We start from the raw sequence: 23,464 nt of genomic DNA, 5'->3' as shown, positions 1-23,464 counted from the left end.
AAAACAGATACATAGTACACAAGTATTTTATGTAATATATAAAATGATATTTGTTGAGAGTTTCCTATATGTTCTCCTGAGTATTTATATGAATTAACTCATTGAATCCTTATGACTGCTTTATGAGGTAGGGATACTGTTGTTACTATCATTCTCGTTTTATAGAAAGGGGGCAGGCACAGAGAGTTGAGTATTTCAAAGGTCACATGGCTAATAGGTGAGGACAGACAGTGAGAACAGACTGAATCCACGCGCTTGCTATTCTGCCCATGTGCCTTCGCAAGAAAAGATCTCTGGGTTCTGCCTGGGGAGAAGGAGGCTCTAAAACAAACCCACCTGTCTCATTAGTAGCAGCTGGATTTTATTTCTAAGGGAATGTACCTTTAACTAAAAGCAGAAGCTAATAGCTTCACTGTCTAGTAAAACAAAGTCACCCCTTACCTCTTTGAAGAAAGAAAAAAGACACTCAATTGAAGTCAGCCTGGCTTTTCATATTGAAGATTTACTGTGAGTAAATTTACATTGGGAAAGTGATTGGCTACTGCATTTTATTGATGTTTGCTCCTCCATGAATAGTTTGTATGTAGAAATCATGCTTCAGGTTCTGAAGCTTCTGTTCTTAAGTTGGTTGTAGTTTAGAGGAAGAGTACATTGTTGTCATTTAGTTGCTAAGTTGTGTCTGACTCTTTGTGGCCCCATGCACTGTAGCCCCCCAGGCTCCCCTGTCCATGGGATTCCCCAAGCAAGAATACTGGAGTGGGTTGCCACTTCCTTCACCAGAGGGTCTTCCCAACCCAGAGATAGAACCTGCATCTCCTGCATTGGCAGGCAGATTCTTAACCGCTGAGCCACCGGGAAAGCCCAAGAGTACGCTAGTATTTATGTATTCTGTGCAGACTTACCCAGGATGCCAAGATGTTCCTCTTCAGGGCCTCTCTGTTTTTGATTAGAGAAGGAGGCATCTGTGTACTCACGATAAACCAGCTTTTTATATGACCCTCCGATTCTTGTAGGACCCTGTTCAAAAAATGCCTCTGAAGCACTGCCAAAAGAGAAAGGGTTTAATTCTGGAGCTGAGAGCAGAACAGAGCCCAGTAGTCACACGGGATACTAATTGAAAAGTTCTGACCAAGGCTTAGAATTATTACCCATGATTTGCCAAATACTCAAACAAGCAGATAGTACTAGGCATTCTGTAGAAAGATGTTAAGACTGCGGGTGGAGATTCATGGCACAGAGATTTAATTTTTTTTTCAAGTGAAGTGAAAAAAAATTTCAAGAGGACCCATGTCGACCCCTAACAGATAATAACTTGTCCTACAATAGAATCTTTTAAATAAATTATGAACTGTCTAAAAATAGAGTAACTACTGTTTATTGCATGTTAGCACTCAGAAACGTTCATTTATTGTCTGAAACTCACATGACGATGCAACAAAATTGGTATTATTCTCCCCATATTACAGTACTCTGCATTTCTGTTGATAGTCTTTCTTAATTTCTTCAGTATTTTCATGATATCCTTTCTTTTTTTTTTAATTTGTCTATTTTTGATTAGAGGATAATTGCTTTACAATGTGGTGTTTCTTTCTGCCACACATCAACATGGATCAGCCATAAGCATACATGTGTTCCCTCCCTCATGAATCTCCCTTCCACTTCCTACCCCATCCCACCCCTCTAGGCTGTTTCAGACCACAAGGCTGAGCTCCTTGTCTCATACAGCAACTTTCCATTAGCTATCCATTTTACATATGGCAATGCACATATTTTGATGCTACTCTCTCAATTCATCCCACCCTCTCCTTCCCCTGCTGTGTCCAGAAGTCTGTTCTCTATATATGAGTCTCTATTCCTGCCCTGCAAATAGGTTAATCAGTACCATTTTTTCTAGATTCCATAAGTATGTGTTAATATACAATATTTGTCTGACTTACTTCACTCTGTGTAACAGGCCGTACGTTCATCCTCACTAGAACTGACTCAAATTCGTTCCTTTTCATGGCTGCATGACCACGTTTTTGAACTTGGTGTCTGTTACACTGAAGTGGTCTGTTTTATTCCTTCAGGTGATTTCTCTTGGTCTTTTAATTGGAAGTGGTTCCTCTACTTCTTCATTGTACTTACGTTTCCCTCACTCTGAGTTTAGGAGAAACAGTCATCTACCGTAGTCATGGAAGGCTGTACACATGTGGAAGCGCTCCTGCGTAGCTTGTGTGGGTTTAATATTTTTTGGCCCAAGGGCTGCTTTGAGTTTGGATGCCTTCCACCTCTTTGCTCAGGGCGTGCCCCCATTATCCCCTTGAGGAGGGTGTGCAGATGCAGTGGCCTGCCAGCACTCCTGGGATCCTGTGATGTGTCCCATTGCCTGAGAGCATGCAAGGAAAGATGCTCCTCTGGGGGTCCCACCCCTCCCCTCTCACAGCCCCCAACAATGGCTCTCTACACTCTCAGTCACTCACACTCCAGCCCCTTCAGGCTGTCTCTGGCACATCCCACCCTAGTTCTCTCCCTGGGTCTGACCTCTGAAGCCTGAGCTTCAGGACCCAGCCCCCGTCTGCATCAGGCATCTCAGGCTGGGGAGCTCAGGGCCTTGGTATTGACTGTCTGTGCAGGCAGGCCTCTCTCCATTTTTCCTTCTGCAAACTGGTTGTTGCGCTCTCCTCTGAGGTGAAGCTCCCCCTCTGTCCCGCCAGTGAGGGGACTTCCAGGGTGCAGGAAACTTTCTTCTCTCACAGCTCCCTCTGAGGGCACAGATCCTGTCCCAATTCCTTTCTCTCTCTCTCTTTTTTCTTCATTTGTCCTACCCAGTCATGTGGAGATTTTCTTGCCATTTCAGAAGTCTGAGGTCCTCTGCCAACATTCGGTAGATGTTCTGTGAAAATCGTTCCACATCTTGACATAGTTTGGATGTATTTGTGGGAGGAAGTGAGCTCCAGGTACTACTCTTCTGCCATCTTAATCACTCCCTCCCCAGTCTCTTCATTTTACAGATGAAGAAATTAAATCTCAGAAAGGCATTTGACCTGACAAAGCTGCCCTTTTTATCTCTTCTCCTGTACAGACAAATGTACTGAACAGCTGCTCTTTGCCAGGAACCCTGCCATATGATGATGACATACCCATAAGCAAATGGACCCATCATTGTCCATATGGACTTTGCATCTGCCCCAGAAGACAGACTACAGACTGTTCAATATAACAACATGTAACAAGCACAGGGTGTTATGAAACATTTCTCCTGGAGTTATGGAGAGCGGGGAGAGGCCTCAAAGGCTTTCCAAAGGAAGAGATTTTAAGAACTAGCTAGAGGAGAAGTGGCGTTAAAAAGATGGAATACGTGTGGTGGGGAGAATGGGGGAGGTGTTTACAAAGAGGGAACAGCCTGTGGGAAGGCTCAGAGACGAGTGAGCATAGCATGTCTTATAACATAGGGCAGGACCATAGCATGCAGGGTAAGACAGAGGATTGGGGAAGGAGGCTTAGAGAAATGGGGGATGGGTGGGAGGACCTAGTTAAAGTTTCAGTACATCTCAAGGCTTTGAAACATGTAAGCAGTAAGGATTATGTTTTACGGGATGTCCCTGGTGGTCCAGGGCTTAAGACTCTGTGCTTCCAATGCAGGGTGTGTGGGTTTGATCCCTGGTAAGGAAACTATAAGGTCCCATGTGCCACACTGCATGGTAAAAATGTTTAAAAGGATTAGTGTTTTAGGAGGATTCCTTAAGTGGTTGGAAGACTGTGGTAGGGAGCCAAGTCAGTAGGCTTCTCTTAAAATCTCAATGAGGGTAGTGATGACTTCAGAGGTACTAGCAAAGAGGTTAGAGAGATGCAAACAAACTTCCCAAAATATTTAGGATATAATGAGGCAGCATTTGATGAGAGAAGGAGGGACTGGTGAAGGAGGGAAGGAGTCAAGGGTAATGCTCAGGCATTGGGATTTGAGTGATGGATGAATGGCAGTACTATTCGTGTAGAGGAGAAAGCTCAGAATTGTGGGGAAGACAGAGGGTTCAGGCTTGGACATACTGATTTGGAGAGGGCCTCATCCGAGTGAGGTGTCCACTAAGAAGTTCAGAATAAAAATCTGCCATTTATAAGAGCCTTCTGGGCTGGAGATACAGTTTAGGGAGTCATTATATCTGGCTGTCAGTGTAGCAGGGACTTAAATCTCTGCTTCAGAAGTCACAAGCTTGGGTAGAGCTCAGCTATTGACCTGTTGAACATAATTTCTACTTGAAATGATGAAAAAGCTCTGGGAGTCACAGTGCTGATAATTATACAACCTTGTGAATATACCCAATGCTGCTAGATTATACAAGGCTGGTTTCAGGAATGGAAAGCTAATGAATCAATCTTGTTTTCAACATTTTCTGAGGATTTTATTGAGAATCTGACAACATTTCTATTCTTTTTCATGGACTCAGAAGTCCTATTTCTCCAACTTGGACTCACTACCAAACACCTCAATAATTACTTAGAAGTCTAGTTAACTTCAAGTATCAGTTAAAATTTTAATTGCTGAATAGCCTTTTATGATTTTTTGAGGAGGAGTCATATTTTGAAATAATATCATTTTTTTTCTGAATTACCTTCCCGGTGCTCTTAAATTTTCTTTGGTGAAGGCATCTATACCGGAGGGTGCATAGTTCCAGATGACTTCTTCAGCAGCGATGTGGTAGTGTCTAATTTTGCCATGGATATTGTCCTTAGATGAAGACTTCTTACAGTCTTGTACCCAGAAAAAGGCCTGCAAACCAGCTGAAAACCACACAGAGGCGCCACTGTTTAATGAAGCCATTGTTCTCTCTCCTATTGCCTTATCAATGCTGCCGGTAAAACAACAGACAGAAACTGAAGAAATAGACAGCTACAAACAATACTATGAACGAGTAAACAGCTGCAAATGAATCAGTCATGGAAAATTCAAGCAGTGGAAAAAAGCCTATATGCCACAGAGAAGTGGTATTACTTGTGTTTTCAAAAATGTGGAATGAACTTCAGTGGGATTTCACTGTGACCATCTTTTGATGAGAAAAAAGAATAGGACACATTAATAGATCAGTGGTGTGGGGAGAAAGCACTTTCACTATTTTATTTCACTGGGGTTTCTTTGGCTATGTCACGTGGCTTGTGGGATCTTAATTCCCTGGCCAGGGATTGCAGCCTTGCCCTCTGTTGTGAAACGGCAGAGTCCGAATCACTGGACTGCCAGGAATCCCTCACTCTTTTATGTTATCAGTGAGTCAGCATTGAAATAGATAATGCTTTCATGAGAAAAAGTAAGTGGTGAAGAGAAGCTTTGCCATATTTTAAGGGATGTGATGGAATAGAGGAGGAGGAATAGAGTGATCATGTATTTGTATCGCTCCCTTGGATAAAATGGTTATGCACCTGCTGTGCTGGGCCTGCTGCAGCCAAGGTCACCTTTGATGAGTGAGATTATATTTGAAGTTCAAAGTAACCTACTCAAAGACCCACATTAGACCTAGTTTCTTCAGGAAACCAATATTACAAACTAATATTTTCCAAGAACTGGGGATATTTCTTTTCCTTATATTAAAGAGATGGAAAAGAGAGTTAGCATGTAAAAACAAGGAATAGCTGGACTCATAAAGAACAAAGTTGGTTGTATTTAACAGAATCAAGTCAAAACACAAGTTACTTTTCAGCACCAATATACACATCTTCTGGTGTTTAAGATATTGTATATTTTACAAATCTGAGTAGTTACAAGCAGTATTATACTTTTACGGTAAGACTATACTTCAGGACCAATTTTTGTTTTCCAAAAATTAACGTATTTTCAGCTTTAATTACTTTATAATTGCTCCAGTCTTTGTCTTTTTAAAAAAATTACATTATGATCCATACTTTCAGAGGAATAAAATTAACAGTTCAAAGTTCAGATCATTCCAAAGATATTTAGCTTTTAGATTCTAATTTCCAATAGTCAACCCATTAATATTGTAACTGAGACATGTCTCTTTTCTCAACTGACAGTTAATTTCAGGTATAGATGCCTTACCTTTCAGATGGTTTAGATTCTGACAGCTAAGCATCCATTGTCCAGGGTTCTGAGCCACCATAAGAGCATCAAAGAGGGTAGCGGGAAAGAGATTGATTGTATCAACACGGTAGTTCTTGCTAGTCAACACTTGCCCATGGAAGAAAGCTGCGTGCACATCAATTTCATTACCCATACCAAAAAGATACCATTTCACTCGGTCCTTAGCACACATGGAGAGTCCTGGGAGACTTCCAAAAGCATATCCATTCACAGCTGTAAGTCAAGAGGAGAGACTGTGACTAACATATATTGGTGCCTGGAATATTGATAGTTACGGCTACAAAAATAAAATCAATTTGAGATTGAAAATACCTGGCACACACGTCACTATTCTTCCCTTCTGTACCCACATCAGACATTATTAATCAATCACAGCACTCTTCATTTTGGACCTGAATTCAGCCTCAGGTTTTTTGTCAACACAGTATTAGCACATGAACACTGAAGATGAAACCTATTCGCTGTCCTTGTTATAAACTATACACCTTGGTATGTTCAAGTGTATATTTGCAAATACAAATGTGTGTACTCATACATACATATAAATGCACACACATATATAGTAAATAGAAAAAAGACATGCTTATTTATGAATCAACCATATGCATCATGTTGGTAGTGGCAGTATGGATGATGTCAAAGTTTTCTCGCTTATTTATGAGAACTTTTCCAATTTTCTACAGTGATGTGAATTGCTCTTTCAATAAGAACACAAAGTAAGCTTTTTTTTTTTTTTAACTTGAAAGACAAAATTGGAAGAAATGTGAAGGAGGAAAAGATCTAAAAGGTCAAAAGCAGGATGGCCCGAGATTCTTCTAAAAAACTGAGAGTCACTGTTCAAACTGGGAGGTCTTAGTTTAAGCAGAAATCAGTTCTGGGAAGTACTGTGAGTGAACCAAATGCAACAGGGATACCAAACCAGGCTTAGCCAGGCTGGATGTTTGAGTCTCTAACATCTATTTTGCTTAGCACAGAACAGAGGCTGGATTAAAGTATGGAAAGAGGATCTTCCAGCCAGAAATAAGCAGAAGTTGGAAACAAAAATCTGTCCCGTGTTTAATTTGTTTATTTTTCTGCTTTGATAGTACAGTTATTATTGCATTCTCAGTTTCTGCCTAAGAGCTATTTTTGAGAAGCTAAACACAAACAAAAATCTACACTTATTGGTCTAGTAGGTATTAAGGGATTTGAAATTTTATGCAAATTCTAAGTGATAGATTATCTTACTAAACCCATTATTTTGTGTCTGAGAATTAAGGAGAAGCCTAGGCAGTAAAGAAAGCATTTTTAGAAGAAATAAAGTGAGTTAAAATGTAGGGGAAAATGATACAAAGTTGGGGGTGGTAGTGAAGGATAATATGTATGTAAAAGAAATCTTTTAGACTTAATGGTTTGAACTATTTTCTTAACTATAGTGCAATGCTTTAAAATATAATTTAATAATTTTAGGCTGCTTTAATTTTTAGGAGTCGGGAGAATAAAAAATATGTAAATATAACACACATATATATTTAACCATAACTGATATTGATTTATCCTTATTAGTTTTGAAATGGTTTGATGTATCTGGCTTTACCTGGCTTAGGGTTCTGATCGGACCTGTTTAGCTGAATATCTATTTGCATACCCAATATGCTTTGTTACCAAGGGCATAGATTAGAATACACTACTTATTCATGTAAGGGAATAAGGTTAGCATAATTCATGGACTGAGAAAAATAAGATAAAGTTAACAGATCCTGTGTAATCTTACAATACATTCTGTTACTCTCCTGGAAGTCTTCATTATCTTTTTCAACCTTCTCTGGTTCAGAGCAGTAGGTTTTAGTGTTTTCTTCTAGGTACCAGCTGAGATTTTCATCCACCACAGAAAACATTACCACAAATTCTTTGTCAATATTTTTTTCTTTTTCTTCATCCAGAGAATCTGAAGTGAAAATTACTATTTCAGTAGACCTTAATTTTTAGCATGAATTTTAGCATGTGATTCATATAGCTTTAAACAATTTTAGTATTTATTTTCCGAACAGACCAGAAATCTGGACCAGTCATTCCTGTTTTATAGACTTGGAAGTATTTAGGGAATTTATGTTCAGTAACCTAAATGTTGCTTCATGCACCCTTTTTTCTCCTTACCCTTGCCTACCCTTCCCTTCCTTTTTTTCTAGACTCACCGCCCCTCTACCTTCCCTACTCAGTCATAACACAGAAGACTTAATGTATATTTAAAGAATAAACCTCCCTGTCTACTGTCTTTGGTAATTTATTGAGACTAATAATGAGAAAATGTACCTTTTTTGCAGTGTATTAAAGGCCCAATGAGTCCTGAGGCGATGTCTTTTGGAGCATCAATGTGGGAATGGTAAATCCGGGTCACGCAGTTGCTGTCTTCCTGACCAGGACCTTGTTCGGGGTTGGCATGCAGTATGTACATGCACTGTTCACCTGGCTGCACTTTGTCATCTGCTTTTTGAAAATCTGTGGTGTTATCAGGATAAATGGCCCCTAGGAAACGACATGCAATGAAATGACAGGTTGAATTTGAATGTGCTTGAACTTAAAAGAAAAAAATAGATGGTCTGTTAATTCATTCAGCAAACATTTATTCAATATCTAGTATGTATCCCCTTGGGAATGCAGTGATATTCTACTTGAGCACAGAAGAATAAGAAGCTAATGGCAACAAGGTCTGGGAGTTTCATAGAAAATGTCATTTTTTATACTTGACTGAGTGGGGAAGACTCTTGAGAGTCCCTTGGACTGCAAGGAGATCCAACCAGTCCATTCTAAAGGAGATCAGTCCTGGGTGTTCTTTGGAAGAAATGATGCTAAAGCTGAAACTCCAATACCTTGGCCACCTGATGCAAAGAGTTGACTCATTGGAAAAGACTCTGATGCTGTGAGGGATTGGGGGCAGGAGGAGAAGGGGACGACAGAGGATGAGATGGCTGGATGGCATCACTGACTTGATGGACGTGAGTCTGAGTGAACTCCGGGAGTTGGTGATGGACAGGGAGGCTGGCGTGCTGCAGTCCATGGGGTTGCAAAGAGTTGGACACGACTGAGCAACTGAACTGAACTGAACTGAGTCTTCAAGAAGCAGTAATAGATGAATTAGGAGCATTGTGACTTTGGGTGCTCAGTCATGTCTGACTCTTTGAGACCCCATGGACTGTATAGCCTGCCTGCCAGGCTCCTCTGTCCATGGAATTCTCCAGGCAAGAATACTGGAGTGAGTCGCCATTACCTTCTCCAGAGAATCTTCCCATCTCCTTCATTGGCAAGTAACTTCTTTACCACTGTGCCCCCTGGGAAGCCCCATAGTGACTATGGGTTTGCAATTAAAAAAAAAAACACTTTTTCTGAGAGTTCAGAATTAGGGTCATGTTAAAATGCCATACAACTGTATTTAAAAAACAAAAACAAAAAAATGTTTTTGCCCTGGGGTTATGGTATGGAAGTAAGAGCAAAATGGCTACCCTCTGCTATAATTTGAAGTTTCTTGTATGATATCAGATTTTTGCCTATGAAATAACCATGAAATTGTTTTAATTTTTACTTTAATTTTGTATTTTTCCAAACATATGCAAAAATTAAGAGAATAATATGATAAATTTCCATGTGCCCAAAATCTCAGCTTTACCAGTGATCAACTCAAGGCCAATCTTGTTTCATCTATACTCTCACCCACTCTAATCCCCATCATCAGTGAATTATTCTAAAGTGAGCCCCTGACTCATGTCATTTCATTTATAAATAACTGAGTATGTGTCTCTGAAAGCTAAGTACTCTTTTTTCGTCTAACACAGCCACAATACAATGATCATCTGTAAAAATTATTTATATCCTAATATGACATGAAATTGTAAAAAATAAGATGGCAGTAAACTTTTATGCTATGAATATAATTATTTTGTTTACAAAAACACATAAATATATAAAAGATCAAAACATTGACCTTGTAAAGCAATCCCTCTTTTAAATACAAAGCCAATAATTAGTTAAGGTGAATTTTAGTCTAATTTCCAAGCTTGATCCTTATAATTCCCATGAACTGTAGCATGGCCTCAGCATTTTTTTTATAACTGACATTTATAGAACTCTTATTATATACTCTCACTGTTCCTATTTTATAGATGAGAAAACTGAAGCATAGAGAATTTAAATAACTTGTCCAAGGTCATTCAGCCAAGTAAAAGCCAATGCTGCACTGAAATACGGGTCCGTTAATTTTGAAGTCCTTTCATTTAACCACAATAAAACATCATCTCCTGTCATCATCTTCGTCTCCATCATCATCATCACCATCATCACCATCACCATCTACTAAGAATGAGATCACAAGCACCAAATATAATCTTTGTTCTTCCCGTACCGTCTTTAAGGATTCCAAGTCCTATAGTTAAGTGACCTTTTGGTTAATTGTGTCTCAGGTATGACTCCAGGATCATCCAGCCATGTGCACTATCTGGTTACTGTGTGAGATGACTGTGCTGCCTTAGCTGGGACAAAGTTAGGATGGAAGGTGACAATTGTTACAGTAAGTTCACATGTAGGAACTTTAGAGATAAGACAATCCCCATCTTGAGTTCTGTTTCTTCCTTCAGGATTTTTGTCTTTTCCAGGCTTTAATGTGCACTATTTCTCTTAGTTTGACTATTTATCTGGAAAGGTGTAGGGCACTGGGAAGGAAGTCCAGCTCTCTTTGACTCCAGAAATCCTATCACATTCACACTCTACATAAGCAAGCATAACCAAGAGGAGCACAGCGTTATTAGGATGAACCAAAACACTTATTCATAAAATAGTTCAGAGCTAAAGAACATTATTACAGGTCTTATCCAGGAGGAAAGTCCATAATCTTGGAAGTTAAAAAATGGCGCTACTGAAAAGGAAGAGAGGATTCCAGCAAGATTTTGAGTTGAACTGACCTTCATGCTCCTTATAGTAAGTCATTCCATGTGCATGAAATGTATAAGGCCTAGAGGCAAAGTTTTTCAGATGTACATAAACTTTATCTCCAGTTTCAGCTTTGATAATAGGGCCTAAAAACCCTAACCAGACAGGTTTTTCTATAACAGTCCTGAAGTTTTCATCTGTGTACTGAAGATACACAGCCTTCTTGTAAACGCTTCCAATTCTATTGGGGCCATTTTGAAGATAGATATTGGAATGTTCCCTGCAAAGGAAAAGAAGACAACCTTAGTAGAAGCCATCATTTCCAGGGATAACATTATAATGAAAGAGAAACGAATAACCATATGATATTAAATGTTTGCCGTTGTTGTAAGGATGCTTCCAAAAAATGAAGAGAAGAGCTGGCATTTAGCCATGTTATTTTAATAATGTGAGGTGTCCTACATTAGCTATATGGCAGACAACCATGTGTGAATGCTCCATAAAAATATAATACATCTTACCAGAGTATTTCTTACAAGATTTTAATGTTAAAGCACAGAGACCTTATGAATATATATAAATATATAAATTTATTAAAATAGAGCTAAGACATTTCTCACTTCTTGTGCACCTCTTTCAGTCATGAAGAAAACTTGAGTTTACAAGCAATCAATCTGGATGTGTGAGATGTCAAATTGTGTGTATATATTTGTTTTCCTAAAGCAAAGCTAATAATGCTAAGGTAATGCTATTGTTTTAATTTCTTTTAGCAAAACTAAATCAAAGTTGGACTTGATGCATATAATGTATATGGGTTTTTTAATTACCTTTGATTTCAAATTACCCCTGTGGCTTTTTTAATCCCTTGCTAGCAAAAGTACTTGAACATTTAAAGTTTATATTCTGGTTAGTGCCTGATTAATAGTTGCTTAAAACTTTCCTGAAAATATCAGCAAAGTGAATAGTAGCCAGGAAAAAAAAAAAAGAGAAGAAAAGAAAGGAAAAGAAAGAAATTGAGCTTGATATTCAAACTTTTGAACTGATTCTTAAGTTATTGTCTTTGACGGAAGCCGGGATAGGTCAGTGGAATCTACCTGTGGGCAGTGGCTTCTAGTCGTTCAGGAGAACCCACTTAAAACCTGGGCTTTGGCAGCCCTTCCACACTTGAGGTCTCCTCCACTAGAATAAAAAATGCTAACATTCTGGCTAATGATCTATGGTTTGTGTGCGTGTGTGTGTGTGTGTGTGTGTGTGTGTGTGTGTTGCCTGCTTTGATCTCAGTGACTTTTGGTGTCTTACTATTTTCCACTCAACCCTTGTGAGGCTGTATAACCTGACTAAGGAATAAATTTAGGCTTGTTTTCTCAGTGGTAAGCTCATCAGAAAGAGTGAAGAATATTTTTCCTTTTTATTTTTTTTTCCAGATGAGAGCAGAGCTTGTGTGGGAATGCTGATCTTTGTCTGTTGCAGAGTTTAAAGCCCTGTTTTTATTTTTTAAATCTAAGGCTCTGGCCCAATGTTTCTTAATTTTCACATGTATAGGAATCTACTGAGGACCTTGATAAATGCAAGTTCCTAGGCTCCAGCCCCATTGATTCTGCTTCTGTGCTGCTGGGGTGGAGTTTAGGCATCTGCATTTACTAACAAATAACCCCCATGTGTTCTGATGCCTCTCTGTGCTCATGGGCAACCCAAGTAGGGGAGGCTCCAGATGCAGGGGGAGAAAGCGGCCCAATCCCAGGGACAGTGGGATTCCTGGATGCCTTGAGACAGAAAGGTGGCTGGTTCCGGTCGTGGCCAAATCTCTCCTGGCATGGTGGCATGGAGGTACCAAATTGAGCTTGAGTGAGGGGACCACTAAGAAGGGTCTCTGAGCTGCATTTGGGCAGCAGGAACAGATGTTGAAAATAGCAGAGCTCCGTGCTCTGGATTGACCAGAGAGCTTTTACAATGAGCACCTTATAGTTGTCATGCTGGATTGTTTAAGCCCTGGGATTCTCAACTTGTTCACTGAAAAAATGAGTGAGATGGGAGTCTCTTTCCCCTATCGTGGTGGGAGAAGGGCCAAATTGGAAGTTAGAAAAATAAAGTTACATCTTTTATAACCAATACAGCAAATCCATGATTAAGCCATTATTCGTCATATTTGTTTTCATTTTCTAATTGTTGCAATTTCCATTTTGTTAAAACAAACCAAAAAAAAAAAATATTGAGAAAAGCTCTGAGAGACTTTAAGCACATTAAAATACATGAAAAAACAATGAGAAGGGGTGTGACTTCTTCCCCCTAAACTGCCACATTAGTACAGACAGGAGTAATCTTAATGAATAGATGTTGTAACAGCAGCAAAATTCCAAAGCCCTGAAGGCCACTGAGATTAAAGACAGATTCATCCAGTCCACTTTACTGAGAGGAGGTCAGGAAGAGGGCAGTTCAGTCAAGCACACAATGGCAGCTGGAAAGCTTATAGCTCAAAGATGGAATTCCTCTCGGGTCACATCAGAACCTGGGCCACTCAGTCTCACACAGACCTGTCTAAGCCTAGCGGAAAGTTTTCACCAGTGTCTATGAATCTAAGAGATTCACCTTCAATGATATTTAAATAGAGATTCTAATCTGTGTTTCACCATGCACTGTTGATTCCCATCTTGCTGTTTTATTTACTAAGTCATGTCTGACTCTTCTGCGATCCCACAGACTGTAGCCTGCCAGGCTTCTCTGTCCATGGGGTTCTCCAGGCAAGAATACTGGAGTGGGTTGCCATTTCCTTCTTAAAGGGATCTTCCTGACCCAGGGATTGAACGTTCATCTCCAGGATTGGCAGGTGGATTCTTTACCACTGAGCCACCAGGGAAGCCTGATCCACATTTTAAATAAAGCCAAAGTTTAAAAATAGCCCTCAAATTCTTGAGGCTTCCTTTAGATACAATGTGTATTTATATTTCCTGAATGTGCCTCTGAATCTAATTAAGGAATATGTCACATTTCATTTCAATAAACTGCAGCGGACTTTCTCAAAATGCTTTCATTGCGCTGGAATTCTCCTGTATTCATTATTTCCTGAAATAAGGGGAGTATTGCCTAAGCTTTGGGATTCTTTTTGTGTATACAAAGATTTTTTGGAGGTGGGGGGAGGTGGTGAAAAATACTATAAAAATAACTGATCTGAATTTATAACCTATTCAGAAATTTTAACATTTGGATTTCTTGTATACACATAGCAATGTGCAAAATGTGTTTCCCATCTTGTCTTTTTTTCTGAAACAAAATTAAGTCTTAAGCAAATTGGTAAATATTTCACATAATGCGATAACTTGGGGGAGGTCTGTTTGTTTATGCTGTGTCTCCAAAGACACATCAAAGGGTCATTAGGGACTGTCTATTTAACATCAAGAGCACAGCTTTGGGGACAAAGGGTCAGTTACTGGAAGCTTGCAGGAAGTTTGCCAGTCAGACATCCAGTCAAAGGGATCTATTATGGTTGTTCTTTGACCGGAACAAATGATTCACATTAATTGTTGTTCTTTCTGTTGGAAATTGTGATATGTTGTTTTACTTCATTTCAATAGATATGTCTCCCTCTCAGTAATCACATTCTACTTTTTTAGCTTCCCCAGTTCTTATAATTCTATAGTGAAAGTGAAAGTGTTAGTCGCTCATTCATGTCTGACTCTTTGTGACCCCGTGGACTATAGCCTTCCAGGCTCCTCTGACCATGGGATTTCCCAGGAAAAGAATACTGGAATGGGTAGCCATTTCCTTCTCCAGGGGACCGAACTTGGGTCTCCTGCATTGCAGGCAAATTCTTTACCATCTGAGCCAGCAGGGAAGCCCTATAATCCTATAGCAATTCCTCTAATTTCTGGTAAGCTCAGACCCAGAAGTGAGTTTTTAATGTTAGGGTAATTAAAACAATTTTTACACTGCCTTAGTAAAACAGTAATAATGCTATTCCCTCCCATAAATTCAGAATGCACTCAAGGAGGTCTTGGTTTATGTTTAGACATGATTACTAAAGTGTGGGTAATGTATGTGAAAAGTCTCTGGATTCTTGGCTTTACTAATTGAGACATAGTATATTAGTTTTCTATTGCTGCATAACAAGTGATCACAAAGCAGCTTTAAACAGCACCTATTTATTAATTTCACAGTTCCATGGATCAGCAGTCTGGCATGGCATGACTGGATTCTCTCCTCAGGTTATCACAGCTGACATCAAGGTGTTGGCTTGTCCGAGTACTTGTCTGGAGGCTCTGTGGAGAAGTCCACTGCCAAGCTCACTCAGGTTATTGGCAGAATTCAGTTCATTGTGGTTATAGGACTGAAATTCCTGCTTCTTTGCTAGCTCACAGCTGAAGACTTCTCCCAGTTCTTTAAGGCCACTTGTATTCCTTCCAAAGTGATTTCTTCCATCTCCAAGTCAGCAACAGTTTGTTGAATCCCCCTCAAACCTCTTTGAATCTCTCTGACTTCCTCCTCTTCTGCTAGAGAATTCTCTGCTTTAGACTAGGCCCACCCAGATCATGTCCCTAAAGTCAACTGTATCCTTGAATATAACATAAACCATGGGAGTGATAGATCATCAGATTCACTGGTTCTAGAATTTTAGGTTTAGGATGTCTTTGGGGGCAATTAAAAAAACTCTGCCTACTACACACAGGAATCACAAAGAAAAGTCCAAAAGTAGGCAAAGACTACTTTGGTAGGCAAAGACTCAACCTGGGTTTATACAGCGCACACTTGAGTGAGCTGTAGGTTCTAACTAGCCTGGCTTCACTAGCACAGCATGAAAATTCTATCTAGCTGTTAGCCCTCTTTTGGATATGTTCTTGGGGAAAAATAGCAACTGTGATAATAAATTGTAGAGCTTAAAAAGTGTGAAATGGTATAGTTACTTCATTAGCTTCTGCATGTGGACGGTCTTATGTGAAATGTTTATACCATACCAGATTTTGCTTACTATTTTTTATTTGGCAGCCTCGGAGTATAAGGCATCATAAATGACTTCCAGATAACTTTAGCTCATAATTTTACCTCTTTAAGAATCATTTAAAAATTTAAGACCGTTTTGGAAGGGGTAAAATGAATGCCTTTGCGCAAGTTTTTTTTCTTTAAAATGTTTTCTTTGCATCCTTGTTTTTTTAAACATGATGTACTGGGAAAAATTCAACTTCTGTTATGATGATAATAGTAAATATAAACATTTACTGAATGGTTATGGTACCCTGATCACTCACTATTATAATACTTATGATTATATCATAGAGTGCAATGTTGTTATCTTGTTCTCTATTTGGTCAAAATTTGGGCTTTCATTTTTTTCTTGGTCAATGAGTCTGCTTATGCATACTACTTCACTGTAGTATTTATGATTTATTTTTCAAACCTACAATGGGCTGGAAAACTAGGTTTAACAATGTTTGCAAGAACTGTATTTAAAATCACCAAGCCTGAATAAGAGCCTATGAAGTTAGTGTAAAAGGGTTTTGTGATAGTTCTTCTGTTTAAGGAAGTTTTCACTTACTTCTAGCTTCCTAAGGTCACCAGGAGAAAGAAGTAATCTGAAGAAAACTGGACCGTTTTACTTATTGCTACTATGCAGCTAACAAAATCAATAAACATTTATCTATTTATTTTTTCAATAAACATTTAATTAGTGTCTACCATGGGCCCAGATCACAGTATTGCGTCTGCTAATTGTTTTTATATGTATGTCTTTTATTCTTGGTAGTGGTGGTAGTTTAGTCGCTAAGCTGTGTCTCACTCTTGCGACCCCATGGATTTTAGCCTGCCAGGCTTCTCTGTCCATGAGATTTCCCAGGCAAGAATACTGGAGTGGGTTGCCATTTCCTTCTTCAGGGATCTTTCTGACCCAGGAATTGAACCTGGGTCTCCTGCACTGCAGACAGTCTCTTGCATTGCAAGCAGATTCCTCACAAACTGAGCCACCAGGGAAGCCCTTTTTATTCTTGTGCTTAGTTGTTTAGTCGTGTCTGGCTCTTTGTGACCCCATGGACCATAGCCTGCCAGGCTCCTCTGTCCATGGGGATTCTCCACGCAAGAATATTGGAGTGGGTTGCCATGCCCCAACCCAGAAATCAAACCCAGGTCTCTCTCATTGCAGGTGGATTCTTTACTGTCTTAGCCACCAGAGAAGCCCTTAAATACAAATAACTTATTCCATGGACAGAGGAGGCTGGCAGGCCATAATAGTCCATGGGGTCACAAAGAGTCGGGCACTACTAAAGCGATTAATACTCTAATTTTCACTTCAACTTAGGAACAGAAGGTATATTTCACAGATCTTTAACAGTTTATTGATGTGTTAAAGTGATAGATGAGGCACTGATAAATATAAGGAAATTACTTTCTACCTTACCCCATAGAAAAGCTATGACCAACCTAGATAGCATATTAAAAAGCAAAGACATTACTTTGCCAACAAAGGTCCATCTAGTCAAAGCTATGGTTTTTCCAGTAGTTATGTATGGATGTGACAGTTGGACTATAAAGAAAGCTGAGTGCCAAAGAATTGATGCTTTTGAACTGTGGTGTTGGAGAAGACTCTTGAGAGTTCCTTGGATTGCAAGGAGATCCAGCCAGTCTATCCTAAAGGGAATCAGTCCTGAATAGTCATTGGAAGGACAGATGCTGAAGCTGAAACTCCAATCCTTTGTCCACCTGATGCGAAGAGCTGACTCATTTGAAAAGACTCTGATGCTAGGAAAGATTGAAGGCAGGAGGAGAAGGGGATGACAGAGGATGAGTTGGTTGGATGGCATCACAGACTTGATGGACATGAGTTTGAGTAAACTCCGGGAGTTGGTGATGTATAGGGAAACCTAGCATGCTGCAGTCCATGGGGTTGCAAAGAGTCGGATACGACTGAGCAACCAAACTGAACTTACCCCACTAGAAAGAAATACTTCTGACAGAATAAAAAGAAGTGAACTCTTATTTTCCTAATTAAAAGAATCCACACATTTTTTCCTTTCTATCTGCCAGTGTTTCCTGTTCCACTAACTGATGTATAACTCCATAAACTGACTTTTCTTATTTCATTCTATCTTCTGATTTATTCTATGGTGTATATCTCTCTACATTAGAAGCAAGGGGAAATTTTGACAACACAGCCTATAATTTTGTCTAGCTTCCTACACACCTTTTATACATTCATTTTCATTAATTAAAAATATTTTAGTGTTTCCAAATTCTAGGTACTAGTGATCACCAGTGAGTTTAGCAGATGGAGTTTCTGCCATCTCAATACATACTTTCCTCTTCCTTGTTCCGGATCTTCAAGGTCAACAGCAGCTTAAACCTAATTCTCTGCCTAACAACCATCTTGACCTCTTTCAACCTGTTTCTCAGCCTATATATCTGCACTCCTTTTTAGCCTTCACACAATGAGTGTCAATAATTGTATCTGGTTATATCACATCATCCTTTGGCATATTTATGTCCTATCCCCCACTATATATTGAAATCCTAATCCCTAATGTGATGGTATTAGGAGATGAGGTCTTTGGAGGTGGTTAGGTCATGAGGGTGGGGCTCTCATAAATGGAGTAAGAGGCTCCGAAGACATTCTTAGTCCCTTCCACCAAGTGAGGACACAGTGAAAAGCCTATGAACCCAGAAGAGAGATCTTACTAGAACATGACCATGTTGGCACCTTGAACTTCCTGGCCTCTTGAGCTGTGAGAAAGGGATTTCTGTTGTTGCTAAGCTATCCTGTCTGGTGTATTTTGTTATAGAAGGCTGAATGTATTAGCAGCTGGACATTCTGCAAATCTGATGCAAACGTTAGCATAGTATTGGCAAAATTGCTGAAGATCTAGTTAATATTTGCTGTTCAGATATATTAAAAAATATCACAGACAGAGTGAGCAGTGTCAGCTATAGTTTGCACAACTGTAGGCTGTTGTTGAAGCAGGAGATGATCGAGCCAATGTTGTATAACCTCCCCGGCATACGCAGGATGCTAGGCTGTTTAAAAATAAAAAAATTCTCTTCCCTCCCTGCAAAAAAAATTCTTACTGAAGCCCTTTTCTTTTCTAAATGTCTAGAATTAGAGACTTTGTTAAAGTATGGTCAGGGCAATGTCTAGCACTTGGTTGATGTGCAATCAAACTGATTGGATTTTTGACCATGAATAATGGCAGCAGGATGGGTGAGGGCATGGAGTAGGACTGTATGACAGTATTTTTTTTCCTAATGTATCTGACCTTTTCAAAAAATGTATCTAGATTTCCTATTAAAAAACGTGTATAATTGTTTAGTTAGGGAAAATGCTGAAGTCATACAAAATAATGGTTCTTGTGAAGCCTAAGAATATGCCATCTCCAAAAGAAGAGAACACTAGCTCAAAACCAAGCTTATAAAATAATTGCAGGGACCTCCCTAGTGGTCCAGTGGTTAAGACTCTGTGATCCCAATGCAGGGTCCCAGGTTCGATCCCTGGTTAGGGAACTAGATCCTACATGCTGCAACTAAGACCCAGCAAAGTCAAATAAGTGAATATTTTAAAAACATAATTGCAAAATATACTAGTTTTATTTACAAACAGTTATTCTTAGGTCAGAAACATTCCTCACTGATTATTACTAAATTAATAACTTAGAAATTAGGTATTATCATCTATGCATTTATTTACTTTTTTTACTTTGAAAAACTTTAAACATACATAAAATTAATAAGAATAATGTATACCCATCAACAGAGTCAACATTATGAAATTTGGCATACCTTTTAAGCTATTTTTTAAAGATACAGTGTTAGCAGCAAATGGTCATTGGGTTCATTTGTCACCATTAACTTGCATTTTTAAGTATCAGTATTAAAACACATTTATCACCATTAAAATACACTTTCACCATTAAAATACATCTTTGCTGCTGCTGCTAAGTCGCTTCAGTCGTGTTCGACTCCGTGCGACCCCATAGACGGCAGCCCACCAGGCTCCCCCGTTCCTGGGATTCTCCAGGCAAGAACACTGGAGTGGGTTGCCATTTCCTCCTCCAATGCATGAAAGTGAAAAGTGAAAGTGAAGTCGCTCAGTCGTGTCCGACTCTTAGCGACCCCTTGGACTGCAGCCCACCAGGCTCCTCCGTCCACGGGATTTTCCAGGCAAGAGTACTGGAGTGGGGTGCCATTGCCTTCTCCGAAAATACATCTTTAAATATAATGAATATGGGTTTGAGTAACAAATTTTAATTTGGTGTTAAATGTTTAATTAACATTATTAAAAGTGATGACCTTCATATAGATCATCTTCCATTATAAAAATCTTCAAGGAGAACCTGTTTTTTTTGTGTGATGAACTTTGCTTGAAATAAGGGGCTTTTCAACTGAAACAAAGAAAACCTTTAAGAAAGAAAACTGTAAAGAAAACCTGTAAGTTACATAGAGCTTTTTTGCACATGAATGATGTGCCGAGCACTGTAAGAAGAGCTTTCCAGGCACCACTCGTTAAACAGCCCTATGAAGTATTCTTATTGTCTTTGTCAACAGATTAGGATGCTGAGTCTGAGAAAGATGAATGTAATTATCTGTCCAGAGTCATCCAACAAGTATTAGGTGGAGTCATATTAAGATTGTATTTGATATATAAAATAAATATTTTTTTAAGGATTAAAAAAGCCTTTAATTTTTACCTCTAATAATCAGAAATGGAATAGTAAACAGAAATTTTTATGCAGTCATTCTTTGGATGAAAGAACTTCTGCATAAACAGACAAAAAGACTGAACCATGATGGGAGATGTAACGACCAGAAGGGGTTAAAAGAAACCCACACAGTTCCTCAGGACCAAGTGGGAAGGAATAAGGCAGCATCCCAAAAAACAAACAAAATCCCAGGAATTAGAGATTTATTAGTGTCCAGAGTTTCAAGTCCATATTTTCCAGTTTTTGTATATAACAAATTAAAGAAATATTTCATCTTATTGGCTTTATTTTTTAATTGATAATTTAGGTTTGGTCTATAAAGAAGAAAAAGCAATGACTTACGTGTCAACCGAAATAAGCTTCTTTTCCCCGTGGTCAGAGGCATAGTTCCAAGCTGTTTCAATAATTCCAATGTAATAATGCTTATCTTTCGCCCAGGCTGAGGTACCACATAAAATTAGAAAAATACAGAGCAAGAAAATCTTCATTTTTTTTTCCCCTCTTGGAGCCCAAGAAGCAATGGAATGAAATCAGAAGCAGGCAACTTTATAAATAAGGCTTTCTTTCTTTATTTGCTTGATTGACAGAATGTTATGTTGCATAAGATGGAATTATTTCGTTAAAGCAAATAACATTTTCCACTTTGGTTCAGTTCTCGTAAACCCAGGAAAAACCTAGTTTTCCACTGCCTGGGTTCTCTAATTACAAATAAAAAGTCAACAGTTATTGTTGGAGGCGCTGGAGTGTGCATAAGTCTGTGTTTCTACAATTCATTGTGTAAATTCCAGGAAGGCAGAGATCATGTCTTAATGTTCCCTTTGTTCTTCCAACAATATGCTACAATAAAATGCCCTGCACACAGTGAACTTTTAATACATCGGGATGAAAATTATGCAAAATGAATCAAAATAAGCAGCTCTTTACTTTGGAAAAGTCTAACAATAACCTAGTTACATATTCAAGACACAAAACATGATATTTAGCATGCCAAATTTAAGTACCCCAAATAACAATTTATTTGGAAACTTTTACTTATTTTGTAAGCTCCAAACACATCTACATAAAGAGTTAATCAGATTATTGTGTATCACTATGTAAAAATAATTAGCAGAGGATAATGGGAGTTGAAGACACTGTTTTAGTTATTGAAAAAATCAGAAACAAATAAACCTGTCTTTAAAGGCAAAAGTTGCCCTTAGTAAATGGACAGAGCCCTCGTTTATTTTATTTATTTGTATATTTTTGGCTATGCTTGGTCTTCGTTGCTGCATGGGCTTTTCTCTAGTTGCAGTGAGCAGGGGCTACTCTAGTTACGGTGCGTGGGCCTCTCATTGCAGTGCCTTTTCTTCTTGTGGAGCAGAGGCTTTAGGGTGGGTGGGCTTCAGTAGTTGCGGCTCCCAGGCTCTAGAACTTAGGCCAGTAGTTATGGCACATGGACTTAGTTGCTCCACAGTATGTGGGATCTTCCCAGACCAGAGATGGAGCCCATGCCTCCTGCATTGGTAGGTGGATTCTTTACCCCTGAGCCAACAGGGAAGCCCAAGACCTAGTTTATTAACCTGGAATTTCTCTCTTTGATGTGGACATGAATTTTGGCGTGAAAGACTTTTTATTTTTTAGGTGAAGAAAATCCTGATGACAGTGCACATTTTATGATGATGGGAGCTTTTTCTCTAGAATACTTCAATGCATTACATAAGTATTTACTGAATGGGGATTTTAGAAATAGTTGGTACAGGAGGAAGTACCCCAATGTTCAAACAATGCATTCATTTAGTAAGTATTGCTGAATGAACCCCCTGTGTGCCAGACACTGTTCTAAGCACTGTGGGGGTATAGCAGGGAATAAAACAGACACGAATCCCTATGCTTGTCAACTTATATTCTACTGGGGAGAGACCAATGATATACAAATGAAGGGTGAAATATCTAGTACATATTAGCAGCAATGAATGAGGCTAATAAATGCCGAGGAAAATAGCAGTATGAAGATAAAAATCTGATGACACCATATGACCCCAGGCAAGACATATACTTGACCCCAGCCTCATTTTCCTCGTCTTTAAATCAGTCTCAGAGGGCTGTTGATCATATTACTTAAAATGACCCGTTAGGTCGCGGAGTGGAGATGTTCCTTTCACCTAGCAATAATGTTCTAGCAATAATCTTAACTAATTGTCCTGATACAGAAAATTGAGTCACCGTGCCCAGAATGTCCCAAGACCTCCTTCTAGAGTCACCTTAAGCAATTGTGCCCTCACGCCTGCTGAGGGGACCTGAATGGGACTAACATCTTGCCCAGACTCCACTGGCCAAACCCTGTGTCTTGCAAGATGCTGTTGTTCTTTTTAAAACTTGGTGCCCAGAAATGCTTCTTTTTCCCAATGGTCCACACAGAGGGAACTTCTTTTAGCAGTTCATTCTCCTAGAGAGGGTGCTTTTTAATTGGCATGAAGCCCCTGTATGAGCCAGTGTATGGCTGATGGTGTAAATGATGCCCTTTGGGAACTGTACAGTTCCTGTTGTCCATCCACTGACCCTATTCAGGACTGTACTATGTGGGAAATCACATATCTGTCATGACAGGCTTTGTAGTTAATAGGTGTTTAATGATTATTAGGTCCAGGTGGCATCTATGCTCTATTAGCTTCCAAACAGTGATGAAGACCTTCATGATGTATTCCCAGTGTCCATGAGACTAGTTACACATTCATAACTCTTGACTTAGGACTGTACCTTCTGTCTCCAAGCACTTACCCTGATGCCCTAGGTTAACTGTAGAATTGTCCCAATAGTCCCTGGGTGGTGCAGAAAGCAGCTGTGAATT

General features: G+C 39.2%; 1 protein-coding gene and 1 non-coding gene across 4 annotated transcripts in view; one reads left to right on the top strand and one right to left on the bottom strand.

Moving 5' to 3' along the window:
- Positions 1–21,409, bottom strand: part of LOC113893985 (ceruloplasmin) — a 60,342-nt gene extending 38,933 nt beyond the window's left edge. The window contains exons 1-7 of one of the 3 annotated variants that reach the window (XM_027543717.1): positions 20,980–21,409; positions 11,002–11,249; positions 8,363–8,575; positions 7,824–7,997; positions 6,029–6,283; positions 4,593–4,761; positions 903–1,042 (exon numbers count right to left, since the gene is read on the bottom strand). In XM_027543717.1, coding sequence (XP_027399518.1) covers positions 903–1,042; positions 4,593–4,761; positions 6,029–6,283; positions 7,824–7,997; positions 8,363–8,575; positions 11,002–11,249; positions 20,980–21,125 — 1,345 coding nt within the window. In that variant the 5' untranslated portion in view covers positions 21,126–21,409. Of the gene's footprint in view, positions 1–902; positions 1,043–4,592; positions 4,762–6,028; positions 6,284–7,823; positions 8,000–8,362; positions 8,576–11,001; positions 11,250–20,979 lie in introns of those variants that run through there. The other 2 variants (XM_027543726.1, XM_027543731.1) reach the window with 2 other exon arrangements.
- On the top strand, positions 19,370–19,441 carry TRNAG-CCC. The gene has a single exon. It is a non-coding gene; the product is annotated as a tRNA-Gly (tRNA).
- Positions 21,410–23,464: the final 2,055 nt, after the last annotated feature.

The sequence above is a fragment of the Bos indicus x Bos taurus genome, chromosome 1 (genome assembly GCF_003369695.1).
Source record: "Bos indicus x Bos taurus breed Angus x Brahman F1 hybrid chromosome 1, Bos_hybrid_MaternalHap_v2.0, whole genome shotgun sequence".
NCBI lineage: Eukaryota > Metazoa > Chordata > Mammalia > Artiodactyla > Bovidae > Bos > Bos indicus x Bos taurus.
This window is presented reverse-complemented; position numbering and strand designations above follow the sequence as displayed.